The sequence below is a fragment of the Podarcis liolepis genome, assembly GCF_965112155.1.
Source record: "Podarcis liolepis genome assembly, chromosome: 1".
Classification (NCBI taxonomy): Eukaryota; Metazoa; Chordata; class Lepidosauria; order Squamata; family Lacertidae; genus Podarcis; species Podarcis liolepis.
Window position 1 is genome coordinate 65,058,781 of NC_139554.1, and position 24,815 is coordinate 65,083,595.

General features: G+C 40.0%; 2 protein-coding genes across 10 annotated transcripts in view; both read right to left on the reverse strand.

The window, feature by feature from the left end:
• CCDC73 (coiled-coil domain containing 73) overlaps positions 1-24,815 on the reverse strand; it is a 247,719-nt gene that overhangs the window by 44,483 nt on the left and 178,421 nt on the right. The gene's annotated exons all lie outside the window — the stretch shown is intronic.
• Positions 4,532-24,815, reverse strand: part of WT1 (WT1 transcription factor) — a 51,125-nt gene continuing 30,841 nt past the window's right edge. For 3 of the 9 annotated variants that reach the window (XM_083464927.1, XM_083464930.1, XM_083464928.1), the window contains 5 exons: positions 20,817-20,919; positions 19,751-19,901; positions 12,308-12,397; positions 8,609-8,701; positions 4,532-6,843 (listed from right to left, as the gene is read on the reverse strand). In XM_083464927.1, coding sequence (XP_083321053.1) covers positions 6,722-6,843; positions 8,609-8,701; positions 12,308-12,397; positions 19,751-19,901; positions 20,817-20,919 — 559 coding nt within the window. In that variant the 3' untranslated portion in view covers positions 4,532-6,721. Of the gene's footprint in view, positions 6,844-8,608; positions 10,416-11,039; positions 12,398-19,750; positions 19,902-20,816; positions 20,920-24,815 lie in introns of all 9 variants that reach the window. The other 6 variants (XR_014516940.1, XR_014516942.1, XR_014516941.1 and 3 more) reach the window with 3 other exon arrangements.

Sequence of the window (24,815 nt, forward strand, 5' to 3'; positions counted from 1 at the left end):
TAAGTGTGTCTTTTTGTGTTTGGGCTTTTCTTGTGCAGGTATAGTGGACTAGGGGAGAAGTGGAAGTGGGATGGATTTGGCTTGATGCAGCTTCATAATGATGGTGAGAAAAACTGAGGAGTCAGAATCTCAGGACATTCAAATGCCTTTTTAAAAATAAACAAACCAATAATGGGAACTTCACAGTGAACAAAGCCAAATCAAATATCTCTAGCTCACTTATTAGCTGAGAATTCTACAGTAGGCAAAAGGAGAGCCTTGGATGTTATTCACACATGCATGTTCCTCACCTGATTACTTGCCACTTGCTGGCTGGTAGCAGATGTATGAACTGACACTCCTTCACACCTCTGTATTTGAGATGATGTAAAGTGATGGAAGTCATATTGGTAGACTTTTCTCTGGTATATGAAGTCTCTCATTCACACACCCATTTTCGTTCGAGCGGTCACTCCATGTCCTAAGAAAATAGCAGCTATACACAATCTATGTGAAGCATGGCTGGGATCTATGTAGTTGTTTCTAAAACTTGGTTGGGGCCAGGTCCCTAGTGACACACTGCTCTGAAAAATTGACGACGAATGTTGTTCCACTTTCCTTATGATCCTTACCATCAAGACCCCAGGAATGATTAAAAGAAGGGTGGATCTAAGAAAACCACACATACACTAGCTGCAAATAGCCTTTTCATTACTTATAGCACTAAATCAGACTGAAGAGTCAATCTGGTTATCATGGAACAATGTCAAGTGCCATTTAATGACACCTCAAAAAAGGCACATAGGTGCCTTGGAAAAATTCTATCACAAGGCATACTTCAAGAACTCATGTTGGGGGACACCATTCTTTGAAGAATACCTAAGACAGGGCACACCTCTCTTGGATACCTAACTTAGCACAATCCTATTCATGTCCATTAACATATTTGTTTTGGGGAAGATGACTGCGGCTACAGGAAAAAGAGTGGGTGTGTGGTTTGTGGAAGAGAATGGGACTTACTTCTAACTAGACAGGCATATAATTGCATTGACAGACATCTTGGAAGAGGCTGTTGTCCTCCTTTTTGAGATAGGAGGGAATGTTGTTTTAAAGCAGAGCCCTTATGACATACCCATGGATTACCTAAAAGAAGATTTTTCTTTTCAGAATTCTTGTAATTTATATATATATGCAGATTTAAGCAGATTTGCAGTGCAAACATATACCTAGCTACTCAGAAGCAAGCCTTATAGTATTGAACGGAGCTTACTCTCAGTTAAGTGTGTGTATGTTCATACTTACCAGTAAATGTCACTGAACTCAACACAGTGTATTTATAATCTCATAATATTCTTTGACTAAGAATTCTTCAATTGGTGACAACCCAAATCAAAACATTTCTATGATTTGATTCCCAAAGTATCAGTTTTATTCATCATAAACAAGTTCTTAATATTATTTAACTATTGTACATTTTGAGTTGTAGCATAAATCCATTTTAGCAGGTGTTTGGGATGCAAGTTAAAACCAAACCAGCCTCAATATATTAAATGTATGCATTTTTATTACCGGTAAGTCTAAACTTTTTAAGAGGGCATTTTTACCGGAATCGTCAGGATATATAATCTGGAAATCATATGTTGTGTGTGTATCTATTTCTAATCCATATCTATAAATAAAATGGGGGTGGAGTGCATGTGAATATGCATAAGCAGCTAAACATACAACTTTTGAAATGCCTCTCTTGTTATGAGTTTCTCCAGAGGCCTACTGTCTTCTGACAGCAAAAGATAAAGCTGGCTAATACAAATGAGTCACTGTTCCCTTGAAATAAGATGATTCAATTCCTATGTAAGAAAGGACTTGAATAATTAACTGTTGGCTTATTCTAAAAGATGCATCAGTAAACAGTAACAGAAAGCATAAGCCTCATCATGTTTGCTTTCTTTGTTCTATATATTACCATGGGGGAAATGATACACACACACACACACACACACACACACACACACACACACACCCCAACTTCTAATGTGTGGCATGTTACTTCTGGGGTAGTTTGTCCACCTTTGGTTCTCATCCTGAACTCAGCTGTCACCTGTGGTTCCTAAAGGCTGTCAGCATGTTACAGTGGCCACGCCCTGAGAACAGTTTCAGCTGGCCAGCTGAGGGTAGCTGATGAGGGTAGCTGATGAGTCTCAAGCCCTCGGTGAGTTAAGGACATCCCCTGCATGTGAAGCAGGCTCCGGTGGCTTGAATGGATGAGACCAATAGCAGGTCCAAAGGTCAAGAAAGCAGTTTCTACGCGTGCAGTAGAGGCAAGAGAGGGACAGATAGGGCTTGTCAACCTGGGAAGGTAGCCCACCTAGGAGAAAGAAAACTTTGATCCTAAACCACTGCTGCCTTTCAGGGTATCTTCAAGAGAAGAAAAGGCTAAGGAGTAAACCCAACACAAATCTGGAGCAGAGTCCCTAAGATGGTGGGATGATGCCTTGTATGCCTCCTTATGGCAACTTCTGCAGCCAAGCTCCTGCCAAAGGTATAGCTATGCTTTTCTTTGGACCACATCAGTCAGACCAAGATGGGGGTCTTGTTGTCTGGGCAGCCCAGGACCTCCATACTCGCAGTCCAGGCTTGCACCCTGGGGAGGCCACTTCGATGCTGCTAACACAGCAGTTTGACTTCATTCATTGTGTCTCCAAACAAATGGATGCCAACAACATACACATCCAGATAAATTGCAAAATTTTTAAAATAATGAAGGGCATGTATGCACCATGTATGCCATATAATATATTATCCATTACTGTGGAAAAATCCAATTGGCTGTATACCTGGTCTCCACCCCCATCGTTCAGCCCGGACACTGAGATCCTCCTCTAAGGGTCTTCTGGTGGTTCCCTCACTACAAGAAGCGAAATTACAGGTAACCAGGCTGCCCTGTGGAACACCCTCCCTTCAGATGTAAAGGAGATAAAGAACTACATAGCTTCTTACGTTTGATGTTTTACTATGTTTTATATGTGCTGTAAGCCACCCAGAGTGGCTGGGGAAACCCAGCCAGATGGGTGGGGTATGAAGAAGAAGAAGAAGAAGAAGAAGAAGAAGAAGAAGAAGAAGAAGAAGTTGTTAATGCCAATAATAATAATAATAATAATAATAATATATTTGATGCTATATCCATACTTTTATTATGCACAACGATTCAAGTGCTGGAAATAAGGGACACTTCAGACATTATATTTTGGGGGGTGTATACCTAATGTTTTTAAAGTGCACAACAACAAATGTCTATTTGCAAACATATGTATTGTGATGCAGGTACTCTTAATCAAGAAATGATGACTGGCAACCATTCCCTGTTGAGTGTATGCTTGATGGCAAATCATGCATCTTGGTAATGTGTGAAATACATAGGTGAAATGTACACCACCGCTGTAAATTAAATACAATTATACAGTGGTACCTCAGGTTACATACGCTTCAGGTTACATACGCTTCAGGTTACAGACTCCACTAACCCAGAAACAGTGCTTCAGGTTAAGAACTTTGCTTCAGGATAAGAACAGAAATCGGGCTCCTGTGGCGCAGCGGCAGCAGGAGGCTCCATTAGCTAAAGTGGTGTTTCAGGTTAAGAACGGACCTCCGGAATGAATTAAGTACTTAACTCGAGGTACCACTGTATAAGACAATCATTCCCAATGTGGGTATTTTAATCTACAGCTCCTATTATGCCTAGCCATTGATCATGCTGGCTGAGACTGATGGGAGTTAGTGTCCAAAACATTTGGAAGGCCCCTCTTTGGAGCAGGCCAGTATGAAGAAATAACTTCCTAATATAGTAGTCATTTCATGTTGAGCATTTCCTGAGATTTGAACCGGAGCCGGATAATAATTACCATGCCAAACTTACTAGTTAGAAAATTTAAGTTCAGCATACTTGCAAGGAAATGGAAAACCAATATAGTGTAGTGATTAGAGTGTCTGTGGAGATCAGATCCCCACTCAGCCTCAAAGGTCACCATGTGTCCTTCAGACATTTATTTTCTCTCCAAATCTAATCTACCTTACAGGATTGTTGTGAGGATAAACTGAGATAGCCTACAGATTTGGATACAGATTTGATTAAAAATAAGAATGCACTCGGCCATGGTTAGGCTGTGTGGTGATATGATTAAAGTTAGTGAGACTGTAATCCTTATCTGGGTGTAGCTACATTATGTTTGTCTACACCAAAGTAGGGAAAGATAATTCACAGAAATCAATGAGAACAATTCAAGTGTGGCCTGTGGGTCATTCTCTTAAAGGAAAACTGCTGCAAGTATCTGGGAAGAAGGGTGAACCAACTCTCTACAACATAATATGAAATTTGATACTGTTGTCAGTACAATTCCCCAGTGAGAAGGATAAATTGTGGTCAAGACCTGGACAGGTTAACTAGTGGTCATCCCTTCTGGTGGTACCTTTTATATACAAAAGGAGGTCAACACGATTGGAGAAGAAATTTGAAACCTAATACCAGCCATGAAACAAGACATCTGTTGGACTCTTATTTGTTTCTTTTTAAATGGGCTTTAATTGAAAGCTCAGTGAAAAATGCAGGTTACAGTCTTTGTGGTATCAATAGCTTATAGCAACATCTGAACCGTGATGCATCTAAATTATGTTTGTTCACTTTCTAATTTTAATTGTTTAAGAGCAATACATTATTAGATATATATTTATAGACATATATACACCACTTCAAACAATTAATCGTAAATAATAACCCCTAAACCCTGAAATAATATATTTCCTCACATTGGGCATTTATTTTTGCACATATAATTGTAAATGAGAAGACGTTCAAGTCACTTAAGAGCTATTTGTGTAGCTTAAGAGCCATATGTTAATGGAAATTCTGGACCAGCCTCTTCTTGAGTTCAACTTTAACTTTATTTTACACATTTTGCTAGCCATATAACCAGCATGGCTGCATGTTAAACAAATCCTAAACATTTACAATGATACTGACTTTACTTTGTGTGAGGATCTGTATCTCAAAGTGGAATATTTAACATTAAAAAGCTGAAATTTAAACCAGCTTCAAAATACAAAAAAAAAAAAAACATACATTTTCTCTACATCAATGCTGTTTGTGTTAAAACAAGTTAACTTCAATGCAAGATTTTCATTTTCAGTATAGAAAAATATCAGTTCCTCTAACTTTACCAGTTTTAGAAGCAAAGCTAGTGATCTTGCAGATCGTACACACTCTCATAGTCTCCTATGGGAAGGGAAAGTCCAATGCAACATATTGTTTGAGCTTCCTTAGAAGACTGCAAGTATACCAGCACTTCTTCCTATTGCCCTTCATCAAGGCAATAGGGGAGGAGAAAGAGAGTCTCCAATAGCAAGACGATGGGGTTGGTTAAAAACCAAGTCATTGGGGTGCAAAAAATATTGTGCTCAGTGGTGGCTGGCACCTAAATATGGGAGTCAGATGACTCACATTGTGGCTGCTTAGGAGGACAAGAAGCATCTCTCATTTAAATGTTGCTCCTGCCTAAGGCACATTCAATTACAGTGGTACCTCGGGTTACATACGCTTCAGGTTACATACGCTTCAGGTTAAAGACTCTGCTAACGCAGAAATATTACCTAGGGTTAAGAACTTAGCTTCAGGATGAGAACAGAAATTGTGTTCCGGCGGCGCGGCAGCAGCAGGAGGCCCAATTAGCTAAAGTGGTGCTTCAGGTTAAGAACAGTTTCAGGTTAAGAACAGACCTCCGGAACGAATTAAGTACTTAACCCGAGGTATCACTGTACCAGTCTGCATAACACATATGACTATACCACTGTATAGGGTTCTCTCCACTTGAACAGGAATCTTGAAAAACGAAGGTTCCCGATCGGACATAGAGAAGCCTATTCATATATACTTATATGCTCATCGGTTCTGTGCAGACTTTAAACTGAGCATGCACAGGTTGTGGAAAGGCATTGTGCAGTCCTGGCCTCCCCCATATACATCTGTTTATTGACTTTCTGAAACCAGCCACACTGGTCCCTTTGTTTTCCCTCTCTTCAGAGTAAACTATTGTGGGAACTGCACAAGCCTATGTGAATTGTGGGGCTCTGGTGTACATCAAAGTGTGCATCCAACCCCCAGCTGAATTGCATGTGCATAGAAGAAACTACTAGAGCACCCACAACTCTGAGGAATGCAAGCAAGATATTGGAATGGTTGATTCACAGAACGATATAAAATTATCCCATTTGGGCAGTACAAAGATTACTAAAATTGACTCAATATTTGTACAGGACTGCATCAGCATTTTGAAACTTCAGTGTTTGCAGTAAGCACACAGTATACATGGAACAGACTTTCAAACATACCAATCATTTATATATGAGCATGACAAAGCACTAGCTTGCACTTGCAAATTTCAAGTAAGAAACAAAAAGTACAAAACCTTTTAAGGAAAGAACAAATATACATAGCTAAAGTCTATCGTAATATTTAAAGTATAACATAGTCAACTTGTAATTCTATAATAATGTTACAAATCGAGGTTTTGGAATAGGAAGGTTCAAAATTCCAAGCAGAGGCCTATACTGAACATTATCCTACAGTTTAGTTAACTTGTCTCAACCGCATTATGAAGGCATCTGAGATTTCCTAAAGATTCGACAGACAATGGTTGAAATGTTTGCAGTAGTTCATAGGGTCCATCTGGTTTGTACAGACAGTGTGAAACATCTAAAGCGTAAGTTGAAGTTTAGTCATGTTCCTGTTGTGCATATTATGATGACGGACCAATTCATCAGACCGAGCAAATTTTTTTTGACAGCTGGGCCACCGACAACTGAAAGGCTTTTCACCTGTCAACAAAACACAGAGTTATTAAACTGTCACAGGATGAATTTTTATCATCTAGGCCCATCCCTTCTTTACATGTATAAAATGTCAATAGAAGAGTGTCCCTAACTTTTAAGTATATGGTGCTCCATCAAGGTCTTTGGAATCTAGCCTAGTGATTTCAAAGGGAGATGGATGGTGCTTTTAGCTTCTATTACTTTTCATTAAAAAATATTAATTATGTTTCCACCATTCTCTGCCTCCAAAAAAGCTCAGAGTGCCTTATTTATGCTTCCAACAGATCTTCCATTCAGGCAATGCTCAGGAGTAGATCTAGTTTGCTTCAGCAGGACAGCTGCTTCATCCTCCTATATATCATACTCTGGGCAATAGCTTCTATTATTATTTTCAATGGGAAATGAACATTCAAAATCTATACAGAACTGAGACTTATGGAATGATATTCTCCTGTTATCATGTAGTTTAAAGCAGTTATTTGTTTTTGGTTTGTTTACAGATTTATATGCCCTTATGGGGAAATGCTCACAAGGTGGCTTACAGATAATTGCCATTAAACAATAAAAACAAACAAATCAACAATAATCTTTAAGAAGTGCCACTCACTTTAAACAAAGGAATGGGCAACTTCTACTCTTGGCTAAGCCAGTTTCAGCTTCCTTTTCACATTAGAAGGCAGCCATCCCAACCCCACCAACTTTCAGCAATGAACACAATAGTATGATAACACAACAGTACTGAAGAGGCAACCGACCTCAAAAGAACAGATCAGCACAAAAGTGGCATAGCTAGTACTCTCTGCACTGCAGTTTTCAGAAGCGGACTACGTTCTATGTTAATGGTGTATTTGAACCTCATCAGAGGCAAACTTTGGTAATATGGCTCCCTAAGCGAGGACAAAAACTGCCGCCGCCACCCTCTATTTCTGATATTTCACAATCATTCCTTTTGGTTCAGTGGCTTTTTATGGATCTTAAAGGGTACGCTTATAAATATTGGTTCTTTCAAATTAGTATTATTATTTAGTGCCCCCTCGCCTCAGTTCCCTGTGCAGGAAAACCGCCTGCAGCACCCTAAATCCGACACTAATCTCATGCAGCACCAAGGCCACAATTCAGATCAGCACTTTAGCACAAGGGAGTAGGGTTTAACTCTTCCTCTGGCGGCAATCCTGCGCTGCTGAAAACTGCCCCTACCTGAAGCTGCAACTTGCCCCCAGAGCTGCAGAAAATGGCAGCTTTGGGGACAAACAGAAGCTATGTATTGCGGGATATGATTTTTTACAAGGAAATGGGGCAGGGGGGGAGCTAAATCTCCTCTTCTGCCGAGCTATGGTCCTGACAGAGATATACAAAGAGGGGGACTGATTATTTGCAGTGGCAACACCACTCTAAACTTCTAAGAATTTTTTGTAGATGACCCGTGAATGAAAGCAGCAGATAATTTTTACATTCCTTTCAAAATATGATCCTACAGTCTCCAGCTTCAGTGCAGTTCTCACTATTTTTCAAATACTTAATGTTCAGGTGAAGGCACACGAAGCTTCATAGGATGGACTAAGCAGGATCACTTCTAAACCTTTCAGCATTTATTTATATTTTGCACCCTTATTTGAGTTTTACTTTTCCACCATGTGATAGTGATAACTCTAACCCATGCCTCTTATGACATTCACTAATTTCCTGGAACTACCATATGCATTTAAAACATAGCAAAATCAATTCAGGTAAAATAAATTTAAAAATATAAATGGGAAAAAAGTATACGCACTTGTTTTACCTGTATGAGTCCTGGTGTGAGTCTTCAGGTGGTCAGATCTGGAGAACTTTCTCTGACAGGTTTTACACTGGAAGGGTTTCACACCTAAATAGATAAAAGAAGTCTAGTCCCATGTTCCAATACCTTTTCAGAGGAGTGAGGGACACCAGTTGCTTATGACCTCCAAACTATGGATTTTTGCTTTGCGTTTGTTGTTTAATAGTTACCGAAATTAATCTTTCTCTTTGCACATGCCTACACATCCCAAAGGTCATTAATCAGGCTTCTCAGCTTCATAACCTTTCTTCAATCCTCTTTCACCAGTTAGTGCTTTCACAGTGCCTTTGTTCCTGGCAAAGCAGGTAAGGATTAACTCACTACCAGATTTGTAACTTGAAAAGTAGCAAATGAGGAACACCCTCTGGTGATGGGCCATTATTTCATTTAAATTTGAAATTTACTTTTGTTCAACATTCTACATATTTTCCTAACACGTTAAAAAAAGGTCCATCAATTATGTGCTTTAACCTAGGAAATTTACTTTCTATATCCAGAAAAGGATATGCTAACCAACAAAAGAGCTAACCAACCATAAAGCTAAGCACAATATTCCATGTCCTTCATCACCAAGCCTAAAGTTTTAATATTTGTTATCAAAATGTTTGATGCCCACACAAAAAAATGTTTAATGGTGTATTTCCCCTAGCAGAAAGCACTTCCACAAACCAAGGCATTTTCTTTTCTTTTATTCACTCCCTACCTGGTTAAGTTCCCCCATCCCTTCCAAAAAGCTGCTCCTGAGGGTTTGGAGACTTCTGGGATAGTATGGAATATGGCATGGAGTGCTGAAGTAACTTGGAGAAACTGGATGGCACACTACCCATTGAAGCAAGGGTACTTAACCTTTTTTGTCTGAGGGATACATTCATCCTTGACCAACCTGGGGAGAGGGGCACATGCCACATGTGGGCAGCTACATACCTAGGCTCTCTTGCGCCTTTTGCAAGGAGCTGTATCAGCACCCATCCACCCATCCATCCCTTGCACCCTTGGTAGGAGATACATTGGTTCCTCCAAAGCCGGGAGAGACCATGGACCAGAAACTCAAAAAGTTTACTTTTTGTTGCCTTCTGCACTCCTCCAGTGATTTCCTCCATGGCCATCTCCATTGGGTCTGCTCCACCTCCCCACATCCTCCTCCTCCATCGGTTCACCTCCCTCCCTCCCCGCACTGCTTTCCCTTCTGCGTCCTTCTTCCTCCCTCCCTCCCTTTTTCCTCCTTCTGCAACTCTCGCCCACTCTCTTTAGCTTTCTTCCCTCCAAGCCCTGCTGGGTGCTCCACTCACACTTCTAATAGTGCCCCCAGCCAATCGGGTTGGGGCTCCTGCAGAGATGTTGTGATGGTCCACACCAGTGACCAAATTCTTCTGCCAAGGTGCTCAGAGGAGCCTGCGTGTCTCACCTGGCCATCCGGAGTAGTGGAAGTCCTGCCCAGGGAGCATGCAGATGGGCAGGTGGGCATTTAGTCACTCCAAGACACTTTTTGCACCTCCCTGGGCCTGCACCCTTGGGAGGGGCCAACCTGAGTAACCCCCAGGTATGCCCCTGCTTGTAGGTGTAATTGAAAGTTGGTGTGGCTGCCCCACACTCTCACTTGCAAATGCACAGGGCACATCCCCCTACATCCCCCTGTAGATTAGCTGGGGGGATTATTGCCCCCTTCCTACTTATCACATGATTGTTCTGATGACTGAGGAGGGGCTGGATTGTATCACCATCAAGAATGTTGGGCTGGACAGAGACAGTTAAACTTCACCATCTACCACATCACTGTTTCTTTCTTAATTTTTCTTTTTGGCACAACACAAAATATGTGGGGTCTTTGGGGTCCCCAAAAATTTGCTTGGTGACTGCATCAAGCCCCCAAATCTATGGCTAGTGATGCCTGCACTAAGCCAAAGGCACTACTGGGTACAACCCTATATATGTTAACTCCAGAGATTCCAAAATTTGGTACAGAATGTTCTGCATTAGCAAATGTTCTCATTATTTCTTAAAACAAACATATAAAATGCTCAGGATTATTGCCCATTCACAGGACCATTGGGATAGGTCTATCCTAAGTATGATTTGATTTTCAAACCAAGCCAATCAAAGCGCTGCTACTTCCATATCATTCTGGCCAAACAAATTTGAACCATAACTTCACCTCTACTAACTCTTAAAAGAGTGTGTGTGCATGTTTACTAACTGGGAAATGGAGAGAACAGAAGGGGGGGTCCTTACTTTTTCTAACTGATGAGATGATTTTTCTAACTGGTGAGAAGGCAGCTTCAGTGTAGCTATGTTAAGAGTACTGCACCAGATGTTCTGTATTGTGCTCCTGACAGTGTACTGCTCTGAGCAGCTGAAAATGGTGCCAAATGGAAATAGCTCCTAGAACCAGCCTTTGAAATTGAGGGCTTCAGGGCAGCTGAAAGTTAACAATGTACAGTGCCATGAAAAGTGCATCTTGCACAAAATTCACTCCTGATGGCCACAGTAAGCGCACCCAGTGTCAGGTGATTGGCAGCTGGATGTTTGGCCTGAGAAATGCCACCTAATGAACCAAACTAGCCTGTTGGGTCAAATTAGACTGGCAGCTCAGAGGTTCCTACTTTCTTCAAAAATACGCCCCAGCATTTTAAATTGGGCTCAGGTGGAAATAGGCAACCAATACTGGTCTTCCAAAATAGGTGTAATATAAATTGCTCTGGCTGTACCCATTAAAAACCTAGTAGTCATGTTTTGTCATGTTTAATTCAGCATAGTAGTCCAGCTTGGAGGTTACCAGAGCATGGATCACTGTGGCTAGGCTATCTCTGTACAGGAACAGTCACAGCTGAAGAAGCAGCCATCTCTGATGAAAGGTCTCTCTGACTTTTGCATAGCTTGCATGTGACCTACTACGCAAAGGCACGAGTCACACCCATTGAGCCACCCACTTTTGTGCCTGGCCGTCCCCACCACTGGCATGTGTCCCCCAGAAGATTGCCTGTCAGGAAGCATGATCCTTGATCTGAGGAAGTTTCCCCATCCCTGTTGTCAAGAAAACCAAGAAAGCAAAATAGCAATATTATCTGCTGCTTTGTTTGAAATACTGAGACACAGACAAGAGGCTTTTCACAACTGATTTAACAATTCCAGAATAAAGACATCAAAATCATCAGGCATTAAGTTTGCATTAATAATATATTATAAATTATGCATGTAAATAAAATGTATAAATGCATGTAATGGCTCTCCAAATAACTTTGTTTCTACTTAGTGAAGTTTGCATAAGCCCTTTCACAGGATTATTCATCAGGATCACCTGTATCAATGGACAACATATTTGTTCTTTGCATCTTAAAAACAATTGGATTCTCCTGCATCTAACAATATGTACCAAAAGCACAAATCTTTTTGCTTCTCCTCAAAACAGAAGTGATAGTGTTGCTAGCCATGCCACAATTTTAATGATACATGAAAATATCCACTGCATATGTTCAATAAACTGCTTTTTTGCCGTTTAAATTTGAATGTATCCAAACAATTGATGACACGTGAGCCCATATTCCTGAATTACAGGGGCAAGGAGGAGAGAAAGGAATTAGAATTCAAGTTTTCATACTCTAGGTTATGGAAACTGCAAACTGCTACAAATTTCAAAAGCCAAGGCATGCAACAAACCTGTATGTCGTCTTTGGTGTCGTTTGAGTTGATCTGAACGAGAAAATCTTCGTTCACAGTCCTTAAAGTCACACTGATACGGTTTTTCACCTTAGGGAGAACAAGTTTCATTTGAAAAAGGTGAATTAAGTTTGAAAATAAAAGCCCATACGAACACACTAGAACAATTTTCAATCACATACACATTTAAAGCAGGTGACTATATCTGTGTTGTAGCAGGGGTGCTTTATATAAGTCATTTTCAAGGAAAATCTCTGCATGGGAAGAATTGGGTATGCAGTCACATCTGAACTGTGGCAAAGCAGTTTATTTTGCTACCAGTATATGGATACGACAACTTATGTATACTGCAGTTACCCCATCTGGGTACTTAATGCAAAGTAAGTTAAAATTCCTTTAGGAATGATAATCCTGAAACAGATGTTTTTCAGATTCTGTCAGTTTTCTGCCATCAGAAATCAGTTTAAAAGCTGTTCTGACAACCTTGTAGATTTAAAGTACCAAGGGTAGGATTTTCCAAACCAACCCCGGCAGCAGAAGGCTTGCACGAGGACTTTCGATTGCATAATGGGGCTTTCAGTGGGCTGGATCCAAGCGAAGCATGAATGAAGGTCCACTGAATTGTGGGGAGAAGGTGACTTCTTCCAGTTCACCTTTTTGCCTGCAGTAGCCCTTTGAGCCCCCTTAAATCTGCTCGGAGGAAGAGGGAACCTTCCAAATGAGAGTGAGAGGTGTTACTGGAGACAGCAGTGTAAGGGGGAATCACATTGAACAGGAGCTTCTGTGGATTCATAGCCCATTCCATGACCAGGACTCTTGTTACTTCTTAATTGCATCTTATGTTTTGAGAATATTCAGTCACTGTCTACCAAAGTCATAGCTGGGCCCATGCTTTGTTTTGATTTTGGTTTATTTTATTTTTTATTTTTGAAGAAGGTCAACATGTACTGGAAGTGATTAATAATTCAAGATCACAAGTGGCAATTTACCAAAAATAACTAAGGATAAAGTTACATAAATAATATGCTTATTTTCTTCCAACATTAATAGATTGTGAGGCCATAACATTTGTTGAAAGAAAGGCCATGCCTTCATCTTGCCCCAAAATTGTCCTATCTGTGATTTTGATTTTATTCTCTAGATCTAGTAAAATACATAAACTTTGCCATAAGGGCATCCTCCCAAATTCTTCTATGGATGCTTCATTGCTCAATCTCCATTTCTTAGCATAAAGAATTGTAGCTGTGACTGGCAAGTAAGAAACCATGTCTAACAGAACCTTCCAAATGATTTAGCAATTTTTTTTAAAAAAAATACTGGGGTTCGATTCATATGAAATTTTAGTAGGGCTTTCTATAGAGGCCAGATAAACATCCAGAGAGGTGGCAGTCTTTGTTCTGACCCTTTGCGGGCAAAAGGTTTAGGAAATAACTCTATACATGCCTCATTCTATCACAATGTCATTTCATACCAGTTTTCAATCTTGAGACAGAAATGCCATGTGCTTTTACTTGTAATGTCCCAACTTTTCAATATTTTGATGGCAAAGAAGGAAAACAGCATACAAAAAAATATTGCATTCGAAGCAAAATGGGCAAATGTGTGTTGGTAAGATATTTATAGTCAATGGTCAATTCAGATGTTTAGAAACAGAGGAATACATATGAACCTGTCTTATACTGAGTCAGAACATGGGTGCATCTAGCACATTTTTTTCATTTTCTTGCTTTTATATCCCATCCATCCTCCCAAAGGAGCCCAGGGGAGCAAACACTTCTGTGATTATTTTATTTTTTTAAAAAAAAGATTAAAAATAAAATGAAAGCACATTATACTCATTTTTAAAAGGAATAAAAAAATCTAAAAACAATAAAGCACAATAAAACATATGAATCAGATTTAAGAGCAGGTGTAACACAATATTGTGTCTGGATTGGCCTGCCAAAGCTGACATTTTCAGAAGGCATCTAAAAGGGTAGTGATGGTGACTGCCTAATATCAATAGGCAGGGAGTTCCAAAGTTCAGGTGCTGCCACCCTAAAGGACTAGCTTGTTACAAATGCAAAGCAGACTTCCTCTGAGTGACAGTGAGTTTCAGGCTGGGTTCCCCTGCATCCCTTTCATCTTCTAGAGATGCTAGTGATTCGGCTTGGAACCTTGTTCATGCAAAGCATATGCTCTGACCACACAGCTATGAATCCTTCATAGTGGCATGCATTTCTACATTTCTTCAGGACTAATAAACACTGAATCAGTTCTAGTTTATTCAAGATGCTATATGATTCTTTTGTAAACTAGGTTTATTCCTATTAAAAAGAGTTATTTTTGCTAGCATGCCATAAAGCAACTGCTTTGAAACATCGTTATGTCTTTTCCAAATGACAAGCGACATCACCCATATTAACTGCTCTTTCACATTTACACTGAAAGCAAGGAGTTCAATATCTAAACGTTTCTGTTGGATATCTGAAAGAGAATCTTTATAGCTTCCTGTGGAAGTCACCCAAAGGAGTTTACTGGCTTTTAAAACCCAAAATGGGTTGTTTCCACGTCCATTCAGATTAATTTATTTATTCAAAAAGTTATATTTGTCACATGTGTTTAAAACGGTTCCTTTTAAATCTGGCCACAAGGTCTCCCGTAGGAATTGCTGTGCCTTAAAACTGATTGTGAGGAAGGCTGAAGCCTTGGCAGATTTAAGGCAGAGAATGCTGGTGGAACACAATGCACTGAGCAGATTGTAGTCTCCAAAGTTCAGTGCAAATGCAGTTCTAAAGCATGAGCATTTGAGCAGCATGAAGTGATACATTTCACACTGCTTCCACATTGCAAACAAAGGTCTTCTGTTATTATCGGGCTTACTGGAACTGTTATATCTTTCTCAAGTTAAGCTACAGCAACCATCTGCTACAGACCTCTGCTGTCATTCATCTATGTGTGGGAATGTTTTCAAACAGAATATGTCATTTACCCTTTTCAGTATCTTACTATCTTCACGTGTCTCTGCATTTCCGAATAGAAACTTTCATCATTGTAGGAAATCACATTAGATTTTGATGTAAAACATGCATGAAGCCACTTATGTAATCAAGAAAGTTTCAATAACCCAGGGACCTCATCACACTTTATGAGTTGTATCCAACTAGGCCATACTCAAAGTAGAGCCATTATGCTCAATCCATTAAAATCCATTAAAATCAATTGACCTCCACCAGTTTCAGTGGATCTACTCTTGAGCAATGCTTTTCTGGGGGTATGCAGGGGTATACATACCCCTAAACATTTTGTGAATCTTTGTACTGTATTTATTTTTGAACTATAAAATGGTGTTTTCTTGAGACAAAATGAGAGTACAGTATCCCTAAATATTTTAATAGGAAAAAAGCACTGTTCTTGAGTATGACTTAGTCAGATGCAACCCTATATGCCTAAGATGTTTCAATTTTACACCCATAAATACAAACATGGGTGTCATACAGTTCCCTTGTCAGGAATTATATGCTGAATAGCAAACCATGTACAATGTGTGAGTGGCTTTTGGCATTGTTACAAATCTTATAGCTTCTGTGTGTTCGTCTTGAGCTATCGCTACTATTATCTGATATTTATTCAGTTTAAGAAGTATGCTAGGTCCCAAGCACTTAGTTGAATGATAACATGTGGCATCTTGTTATGCTTCCGATGCAATTTGTGTCCTGAAATAAGGGTTAAGAACTTAGGACAGTGCTATGGGAGTTGCCCTGTGGTGTCCTGCAAGGTTGCATATTGTGCCCCATGCTTTGTAACACCTATATGAAGCCCCTGGGAGCTGTCATTAGGCGATTTGGAGTGAAGTGTCATTATGCAGAAATGACAGGGGCCTTTTGCTTGCAGAGTATGTGCTCTGCCACTGGGCTACTGCCCTCCTCCCTATAATTAGCTACCTATGAATTTCTAGTAAACATCAGGATTGATTCAGACACATGCTGAGATATGAGATGCCAGAAGCACTTTCCAACACAGACTGGGCTCATAGAAAGCACCTGCTCAGCAGTACACAAGGGGACTAGATGAGCAACATCTGACCTACTGAAAGCCATAGAGTAAGGGTGACCACCACATATCTATCCATAATGCAGACTGCTGCTACTGTGCATTCATGCTTGGGTGCACAAATTATTCTTATAGCATGGTAAATTTAATGTGCTGAACATCAGAAAACCTATTCCCATCTCCTTCCAAAACGGTGAAGACAGATATCATTACCACTGAAAATGTAAGCAACAGAAACGTGTGGAAAGTCACTCAATGGGGAATACCTGATAAACCAGCTATGAAACATTTACAGGAAGAAAGACCATGTGTATTTATTTTCCAAAGAGCTTTGTGGTTATGTAGAAAACCCCATTCATGATACTTTTTTTATACACTAGCTATCTATAAATTTAAACTGGCCTCAAGATTACACTCGGTGCATACATTCCAGGAAATAGCAGTTGTTCCCCAGAGAGCTGTCTCCCACTCGTTTCTCCTCAAGGTTAAACCACTTCATTCTATTCTGTTGAGGCAGCAGACTGATAAGGGCCCAGAAAAGTGAAGTTTAAGGGACATCCCCATACTGATCACCAGTAAACTCCTTTCCTGCCCCTTTTGCCTTTGGTAATTAGGAAAACACACGGAAGGTTCATCTTCACAGCTACCTTCCCACTGTCTGGTCCCAAATCTAAGGTGCAAAAGACTTGGGGCCAGATTCTGCTAAAGAATTGTGCTAGTGGGAAGCAGGGCAATGAGTTTCACCAGCACGATGGAGATTTCCCCTCTTCTCCTCTCCACTCCCATCAGCTCTGGAGAGTCAGGAGAACCTCCAGAACAGCTCACAGGGAGAGAAGAGCAGAGGTCATTCAGTCTAGCAAGCAGAAATGCTTGCATTGATGGAACAATTGTATTAGCTCAATGTTGAATTCCACCCATTTGCCTGATTGGAAAAGAGTTATGAAGCACAATTGCATCTTCAAGAATGTTTTTCTTATAGGAGGGGAGCAAGAAACCAGTCATACCAAGGAGATGCTGTCTGTTATGTGTAATCAGTGTGTAATTATGGGAATGCTGATCTGTAGCTTAGTTTGGTATGTGCATGCGTGCTTGCAGCAAGCTCAGCAACTTGCATCAGTGCAGCATAGGGTGACCAGAAAAGGAAGATGTGCCTCCTGCACCTTTAATACCTGTGTATAAAATGGATTTTCAGCAGGTGTAGGCTGTCATTCAAGCTACTGTGTAGTCATCCTAATGTATAGCCAGAGCTGAAAAGTTGGCATCAAGTTTACAGAAGGGTTTATATGTGCTGATACTTTTTCTCTCAGAGTATAATACCTCATAACTGGTATAGTTCTCCAAGTTCATGAATATATCCATGGGCCTTGAAAAACATTATTGTTCTGAAGAGGAATGAGGTACTGGATGAGGTTGGAAAGACTGCACACCCAGAAAGTGAGTGCTCACAGAGAACAACTTCATAAGCTAACTCTAAAGGCAATCCTTTAATTGGAAGAGACCAGTCTACAGTGATGGTGGGAACAAAATGGCCTAGTCAGGAAAGAATGTGTAATAAAAACCACAAGATCCAGTATGAACTGGGGTGAGCTGCTCCAGGTCATCAGGTTTGTGACAGTGACTTATGCAAATGTTCTGAAGAAGAACGGTTGTTTAATTTCCACACTCTGTATCCTTCCCTGGAGAAGGAGCCATGACTTTCCAAACAAAATCTTTAATATAAATTTGTTAAAGTAATGAAATTTTGCTTTTCAAAAGTAGAAAAAATGTTGCAAGAACTGTGCCTGTTATATGGTTGTTTGTTCTGTGCAAAACATTTTTACAGTTTTGCTGAGAAGAAAACTCCGATGGGTACAAAGTAGTACACTTCACTGATTAAAAAACTAAGAGTGGCATTCTACTAATGAGTCACGTCAGTGCATAAGGACTTCTGTTTGTGCAATAGGGCTTCCCCCCTTCATCTGGGGAGTGGGACTAGGCGAATCCCTGGAACAGTGCATGGGGGAAGAAGGTAAGGGGTCATTTTAGCTAGAAAGCGCGAAATTGCATTCCTTCCAGACTCCCAAACCATACACCAATTTCCAAAAAACCTTCAAAAACACAAATCATAGTTGCTGGGTCATGTTAATGGTGATTGAAAGCTCCATGAAATCTTACCACTTAATTCAGTGTATTGTTTATATTGCTTTCCCCCCGTTGTATTTCTCAGCTTCCTAGTGCTCCAAATCAACCAGATGCCTTTTATTATTATATGTTTCAGTTAATGGTATTGTTAATAACCAGCAAAGCACTCAATAAGCAGTTAAAGGGCACATGAGAAGTCAGCAAAAGCTGTGTTGAAACATTAAGAAATGCTGATATGAATTCCAAATTTTTCTATCCAAGCTCTGCATGTTTTCTAATCCAACTGTGGGTAACACTATCTGAGTGAGCAGTCTGCAGGAAATGTAATGAGCCAGTCATGTATAAATATCTAGGTGATGAGAAAGAGGAATCTTATGGAGCACATCCAGCTCCACCCCCGTGTGTGTGTGTGTGTGTGTGTGTGTGTGTGTGTATTATCAAGCACAATTCACTGGAAAAACATCACATACAAATCATTAATTTGGAATGATATACAGAAGCATTTTGTTCCTTAAAAAAAACCCTTCAAGACCTGTGAGGCCATGCCTGACAAATAAGGTAGTCATTCAGTTGTGCTGTATGTGCAAAGCAACCACACACACACTGCATCCCTATTAGAGGTGACAAGTGAAGGACTATCTTCTTGCTCTTTTTAGCCCAAGGACCCTAAAATGCCCCATGTTGCAGGGATTATGAACACAGCATGGTCATGTATTCCACTGTTGGAAGGAGTCTTCTACTTGAAGGGTCCACTCCAAGTCTTAATTAAAAACCATAGTAGATCCTTGAAGTTCCCCATCAGCAGTAAGAAGGCCCAAAGGTCACCTAGTCATAGTGTTTCCCATTATATATATTGTATTTCTATTTAAATCATATGAATTTGTATATAAATTTGCATACCTATAAACCTATGCGAATTTTATGCAAATCAGCACTTGCTTTTGCTGTTGGTATGTAAATAGCCATTTTATATGAATGGGTTCAATTCCCAGTACAGTGGTACCTCGGGTTACATACGCTTCAGGTTACATACGCTTCAGGTTACAGACTCCGCTAACCCAGAAATAATGTTTCAGGTTAAGAATTTTGCTTCAGGATAAGAACAGAAATCGTGCTCCGACGGTGCGGCGGCAGCAGGAGGCCGCATTAGCTAAAGTGGTGCTTCAGGTTAAGAACGGACCTCCGGAACGAATTAAGTACTTAACCCGAGGTACCACTGTACAGTAAACACCAAAGCACAGAATCAGACTTCTAACTAGGGACAATTTTGCAGCCCATTAAAATACTTACCTGTGTGCTTTCTTCCATGCATCTGCAGATGAGACAGTTTGAAATATCGTTTATTGCAGCCAGGGTATTCACACATGAAAGGTCTTTTCTCATTTGTGTCACCTGCTGATCTAACAATCATAGGAGCTACTCCAGGTACTCGTCTCACATCCTATAATGGCATTAAGAATTTGGATTATTATATGACCAGTTTTCAGAACTGGAAGCAGTGCATGCAATAACTGCTCCAATTATACTACCTTAAACTCAAAACATATCTATTGTAATTAATATTTATTTAATTTGTTTATTAATCTTTTTTCCCCTTCCTGTAAAACAAGCTTTAACATATTACTGCTTAGCAAAAAATGAAAATTTCAGGCCTTCAGTTAATAATCACATGCCAGATCTAATATTTAGGAAAGTGCAATGCCACTTTGAAGTTTCCCATTTAGAGGAATATTGTAGCTTGTTCTAATGAAAATTATTTTTGTTGTTTCTTTTTCTTTAAGTCAGCCAATAGTTTCTCACTGAATTTATTACTGATGCAGTGGAACAGTAGAGAAAAGATCCTGTAGAGAGGTGTACAAAATAATAATGCATGGCATAGAGAAAGTAGATAGAGAGAAGTTTTTCTCACTCTCAAAGCGCTAGAACTCATGGACCTCCAATGAAGATCCAATGTTGGAGAATTCAAGGCAGGCAAAAGAAAGCTCTTCACACAGCACATAGTTAAAAGTATGGAACCCACTCGCACAGGAGGCAGTGGAGGCCACCAATTTAGATGGCTTTAAAAGGGGATTCAGCAAATTCATGGAGTAGAATGTATATCATTGGCTACTAGCCATGATGGCTGCCTCCGTGGTCAGATGCAGTAATTATTCTGAATGCCAGTTGCTGGAAACCACAGGAAGGGAGAGAATCCTGTCATGCTCATGTCCTGCCGGAGAGAATCCTGTCATGCTCATGTCCTGTCCTATGGGCATCTGGGACCATCACCTGATCCATTTCTTATCTTAAAAGCAGCAGTTTCCAATGACAGCCTGGAAATCCATTTAGAATTGTACATTTCCTGCAATATACTTACCTGTATTCCTCTAAAGACTCCATGGGTGTGTATTCTATACTGGGCCCCACAGCTGTATAACATAGGGCCTGCATGGTTATCACTTTCATATCCTGTTGCATGGCTGAAAATAAAGAGAGGCCAAAGGTTGGAAATTAACTATACTCTGTTGATGAAGTATTAGCGACAGGCCTTCATTCAATCCGAAAACAACGAAATAGACCAAGGAAATGTAATGGAAACTTAGTGATTCTGTTTCAAACATAGGTTTCAAAGAGAGAACATAAGATTTGCCTAGCAGTGCTTTAAATTTTGATTTCTGAAAAAAAACAGTACAGATAGGGGTGGGGGAACACAGAGAAGCAAAAGTTAATGCAGCAGATACGTGCAAGTTATTTATCAGTTAAATGCCAAGTTGGCTATTGCTAATATCTTTGGAATGAGCAAAATGCCTCAGGTTTCACATTAAGTGCAGTGGGTTTTTGTCAGCACCTCATGACTCAGATATAACCAGATAGGACTGAGAAAGTGATGACATTTACAAGAACAGCAGTGGTGCAGCCACAGGATAGGATTACAAGTCAGAGTCCTAACTATTTAACCCACATATCAGCTTGGAAGATGTACTGCAGCTTAACCTTTAGTAAAATCAACAAACAAGGAAATCGTTACCTTGTGGAAATCAATGATCCCCCTCTGTGCAGCAAGGATGCAACCCAAACATTTCCCTTGAAGTATTTAGGACTTTCAGTTTAAGGCTAAAAATAAGTGAACTTCATCCTGCAACATTTAACTTTCTATAAATATAAACCTGGATTTACCAGACTTCTGATAGCTGAGACACACACTTTTATTCTAAAATGAAACTGGAGAACCATTTCAGTCTTACACTTGAAGAAAAAAGTTTACCTTTAAGTTGTGTAAAAGTTAAGAAATTACACAACACCCATCCCTTGACTTCTGTATCAGTCATTGATCTCAGTGTGCTTCCTAATTGGAAATTCAATGGAACTTACTCCCAGATAACTGTGCAAGACTGCAAATATGCAGGACAATAATAATTATAATAATTATAATTTATTATTTATACCCTGCCCATCTGGCTGAGTTTCCCCAGCCACTCTGGGCGGCTCCCAGTTGAGTGTTAAAAACACTACAGCATTAAATATCCTATGCTGTACTGTTTTGATGCTGTACTGTTTTTAATATTCAGTTGGAAGCCGCCCAGAGTGGCTGGGGAAACCCAGCCAGATGGGCGGGGTATAAATAATAAATTATTATTATTATTATTATTATTATTATTATTATTATTATTATTAGCATCCTATGCATGCTTGTTTAGAAGTACATTTCATTGCGGCTTTCTCCCTGGTAAGTATGTTTTAAGGACTGTAGCCTCAGGTAGTTTGTTTCTTATGGCACAGCACACAGAATGGAAATTACTGGCATAGATGGAGAGCTTTTGCGGGGGGACCATTTGTGCTCAGAACTCTTCTTTACCTTGAAGCTAGGTTACTTGCCCATGGGCAAACTTCTGGGGAATGCGTGTCAGTTGTGGGAGCAGTCAAAGTGAATGTAGTTACACACACACACACACACACACACACACACACACCCCACTATCTATCCTCCATCCAGGCAAGCAAGAAGTATTATCACAGTTCAAGGGACATTCCAGCCATATGTAGTGGCAGATGCAGAGCATGGCTGTTGAGTGTCATGGCCAGTGGGTGAGTGTCCTGTATAGAGTCCTGAGGGCTAGAAGGTCCCATTCATCCCCTAGGCCTAAAGTGCTCCACCCCTGGTATAATCCAAGGAACCCTCACAAAATATCATATCCGATTATAATGACCCAACACAAACAACATGGAAAAGGAAAGAGGCATGAATAAAAAATGGATTCTCTAACCTGCAGAACAATAAGAAACTGCAGATTTTATCCTCATCAGTCAGTCTTTTAGAAAAAAATGAATGTTATAGAATCATAGAAGTGTAAAATTGGAAGGGACCCTGAGGGTCATCTAATGCAACTCCCTGCAGTGCAGGAATCCTGCCCACAGCCGTCCCTCGGTGGGCTCAAACCACCAACCTTTAGGTTAACAGCCACATGCACTAAACCATAGCACCACAGGAGGGCCCCAAGATGTATGGAACTATTCAATAAAATTTCCACTGCTGTTCCTAAATGAAAGAACATCCATGTGTCTTTGTGCATTATGTAAGTATGGATGAATATATTATTATTATTACTACTACTACTACTACTACTACTACTACTACTACTACTACTACATATTACTTATAAAGTTGCCCTTCAATAAAAATTTCTTGGGTGGCTTACAAGCAAGACATTATTTTAAAAATACTGAATTAATAATTAAAATCAATAAAAGACAAAAAACTATATTTGCAACAGCAACAGCATAAATAGTCTGTAGCCAACTAAGTCCTACTCAAAGTTAGACCCGTTGATATTGATATAATAAATGTAAGTCCATTGGTTTCAATTGGTCTACTCAGAGTATGTCTTATTTGGATACAACCCACAGCCTGGATTATACTGCAATAGCCCACAGGAGCCTAGAGCAGTATAAAACACAACTGCCAATTCAAACAATTTGAACACCTTATTTCAAGTGCTAAAAAAGATGCATTCACAACCGAGAAACAAAAAAATACCCCCAAAATGTTAAGCAAGCATTATGTATTTCTCTGTTTAGAAGACCAAAAAAATACTTGATCCTTGGGACAGAAGAAATGTAAAATGATTGAGCATAATAGTATATAGTACATCCAAGGCTATTTAAATGTATATCTTATATAATAAAATGTGTGACGAAAAACAGAGCAGCTCTGAAGAATCATGACAACTTTGTTTAAAAAAAAACCAATAAAAAGATATCTGAAAAGTATGAATCCTTGAATTACTTCCTTCCACAACCTTTATTTTGTTACACTGGCATTGTTCGTAGGATGGATAAACTAGAGCCCCAGGTTAATAAAGATGTACTAAGCTTTTTCTAGGGAATCCAGAGGCAAGTTAGCAAACATCAGCATAAAATATGAAAACTGAGTGATTCATCACCATCAACCCTGGATGTTTTTTAAACAGTTGGGGGGAAGTCGGGGGGGGGGGAGATTACACAGAACAGATACCACATTAAGCCATAACTTAATAGCAGTTCAAGAAAAAGATCAGGATTTTAGTATGGAGAAGCAGCCAAAAATGTGAGGCACAGAAAATATGCCACTTTCATTTAGGAAAATAATGAAATAATGTTCAATGTGATTATTTAAAACAATTGTCATCATTGGCGTAGCGTGGGTTGTCAGCGCCCGGGGCAAGGCAAGTAATTTGCGCCCCCTAACCCGTGGATTTGCGCCCCCTAACCCTAACCCCCAGAGGTTGCGCCCGGTGCGGCCAGCCCCCCCTGCACCCCCCACGCTACGCAACTGATTGTCATCATAGCACTGAAAAATATACACTGCTGCTTTCTTTGGTAATAATGCTACTACCAAGCAGATGTATTATGAAGATTATTTACATTTTATTTTTTTAAGAAAAAGTAAAACTCTGTTGAGGCATTCTCATTGCCCAAGCAAGGCCAGTGCCACAGTCTAGAACAGTTAGGTACTCTTAAGCCCATTGCTTTCATTGAGCTCCACTAATTGTACCTATTAAATTAGCTCCTCCATTTCCCCCTTCCTGCTTCATCCCCCAACACCCCATCCAATCTTGTTGCAAAACGCCCAAAGAACACTTCTACTGGGGAGGGGAAGTTGGGAATGGGGTTCTGCTCGTGCATATCCTGATCCGCACCTATTGCTTATTGCAGTCTTTGCCTTCTGAGTTCTAATTTGAATTATATTCAGGCTTGGAAACAGCACCAGGCAGCTTCCAGAAAATTTTATGATGGCAGGTACTTGACATTTGCTGGGAGTCAGTGTTCTGGAAATCCTTTTAACATGCTGGTCATATTGGGAAGTCACCAATTTGAAGAAGAACCAAAACTTATTCTT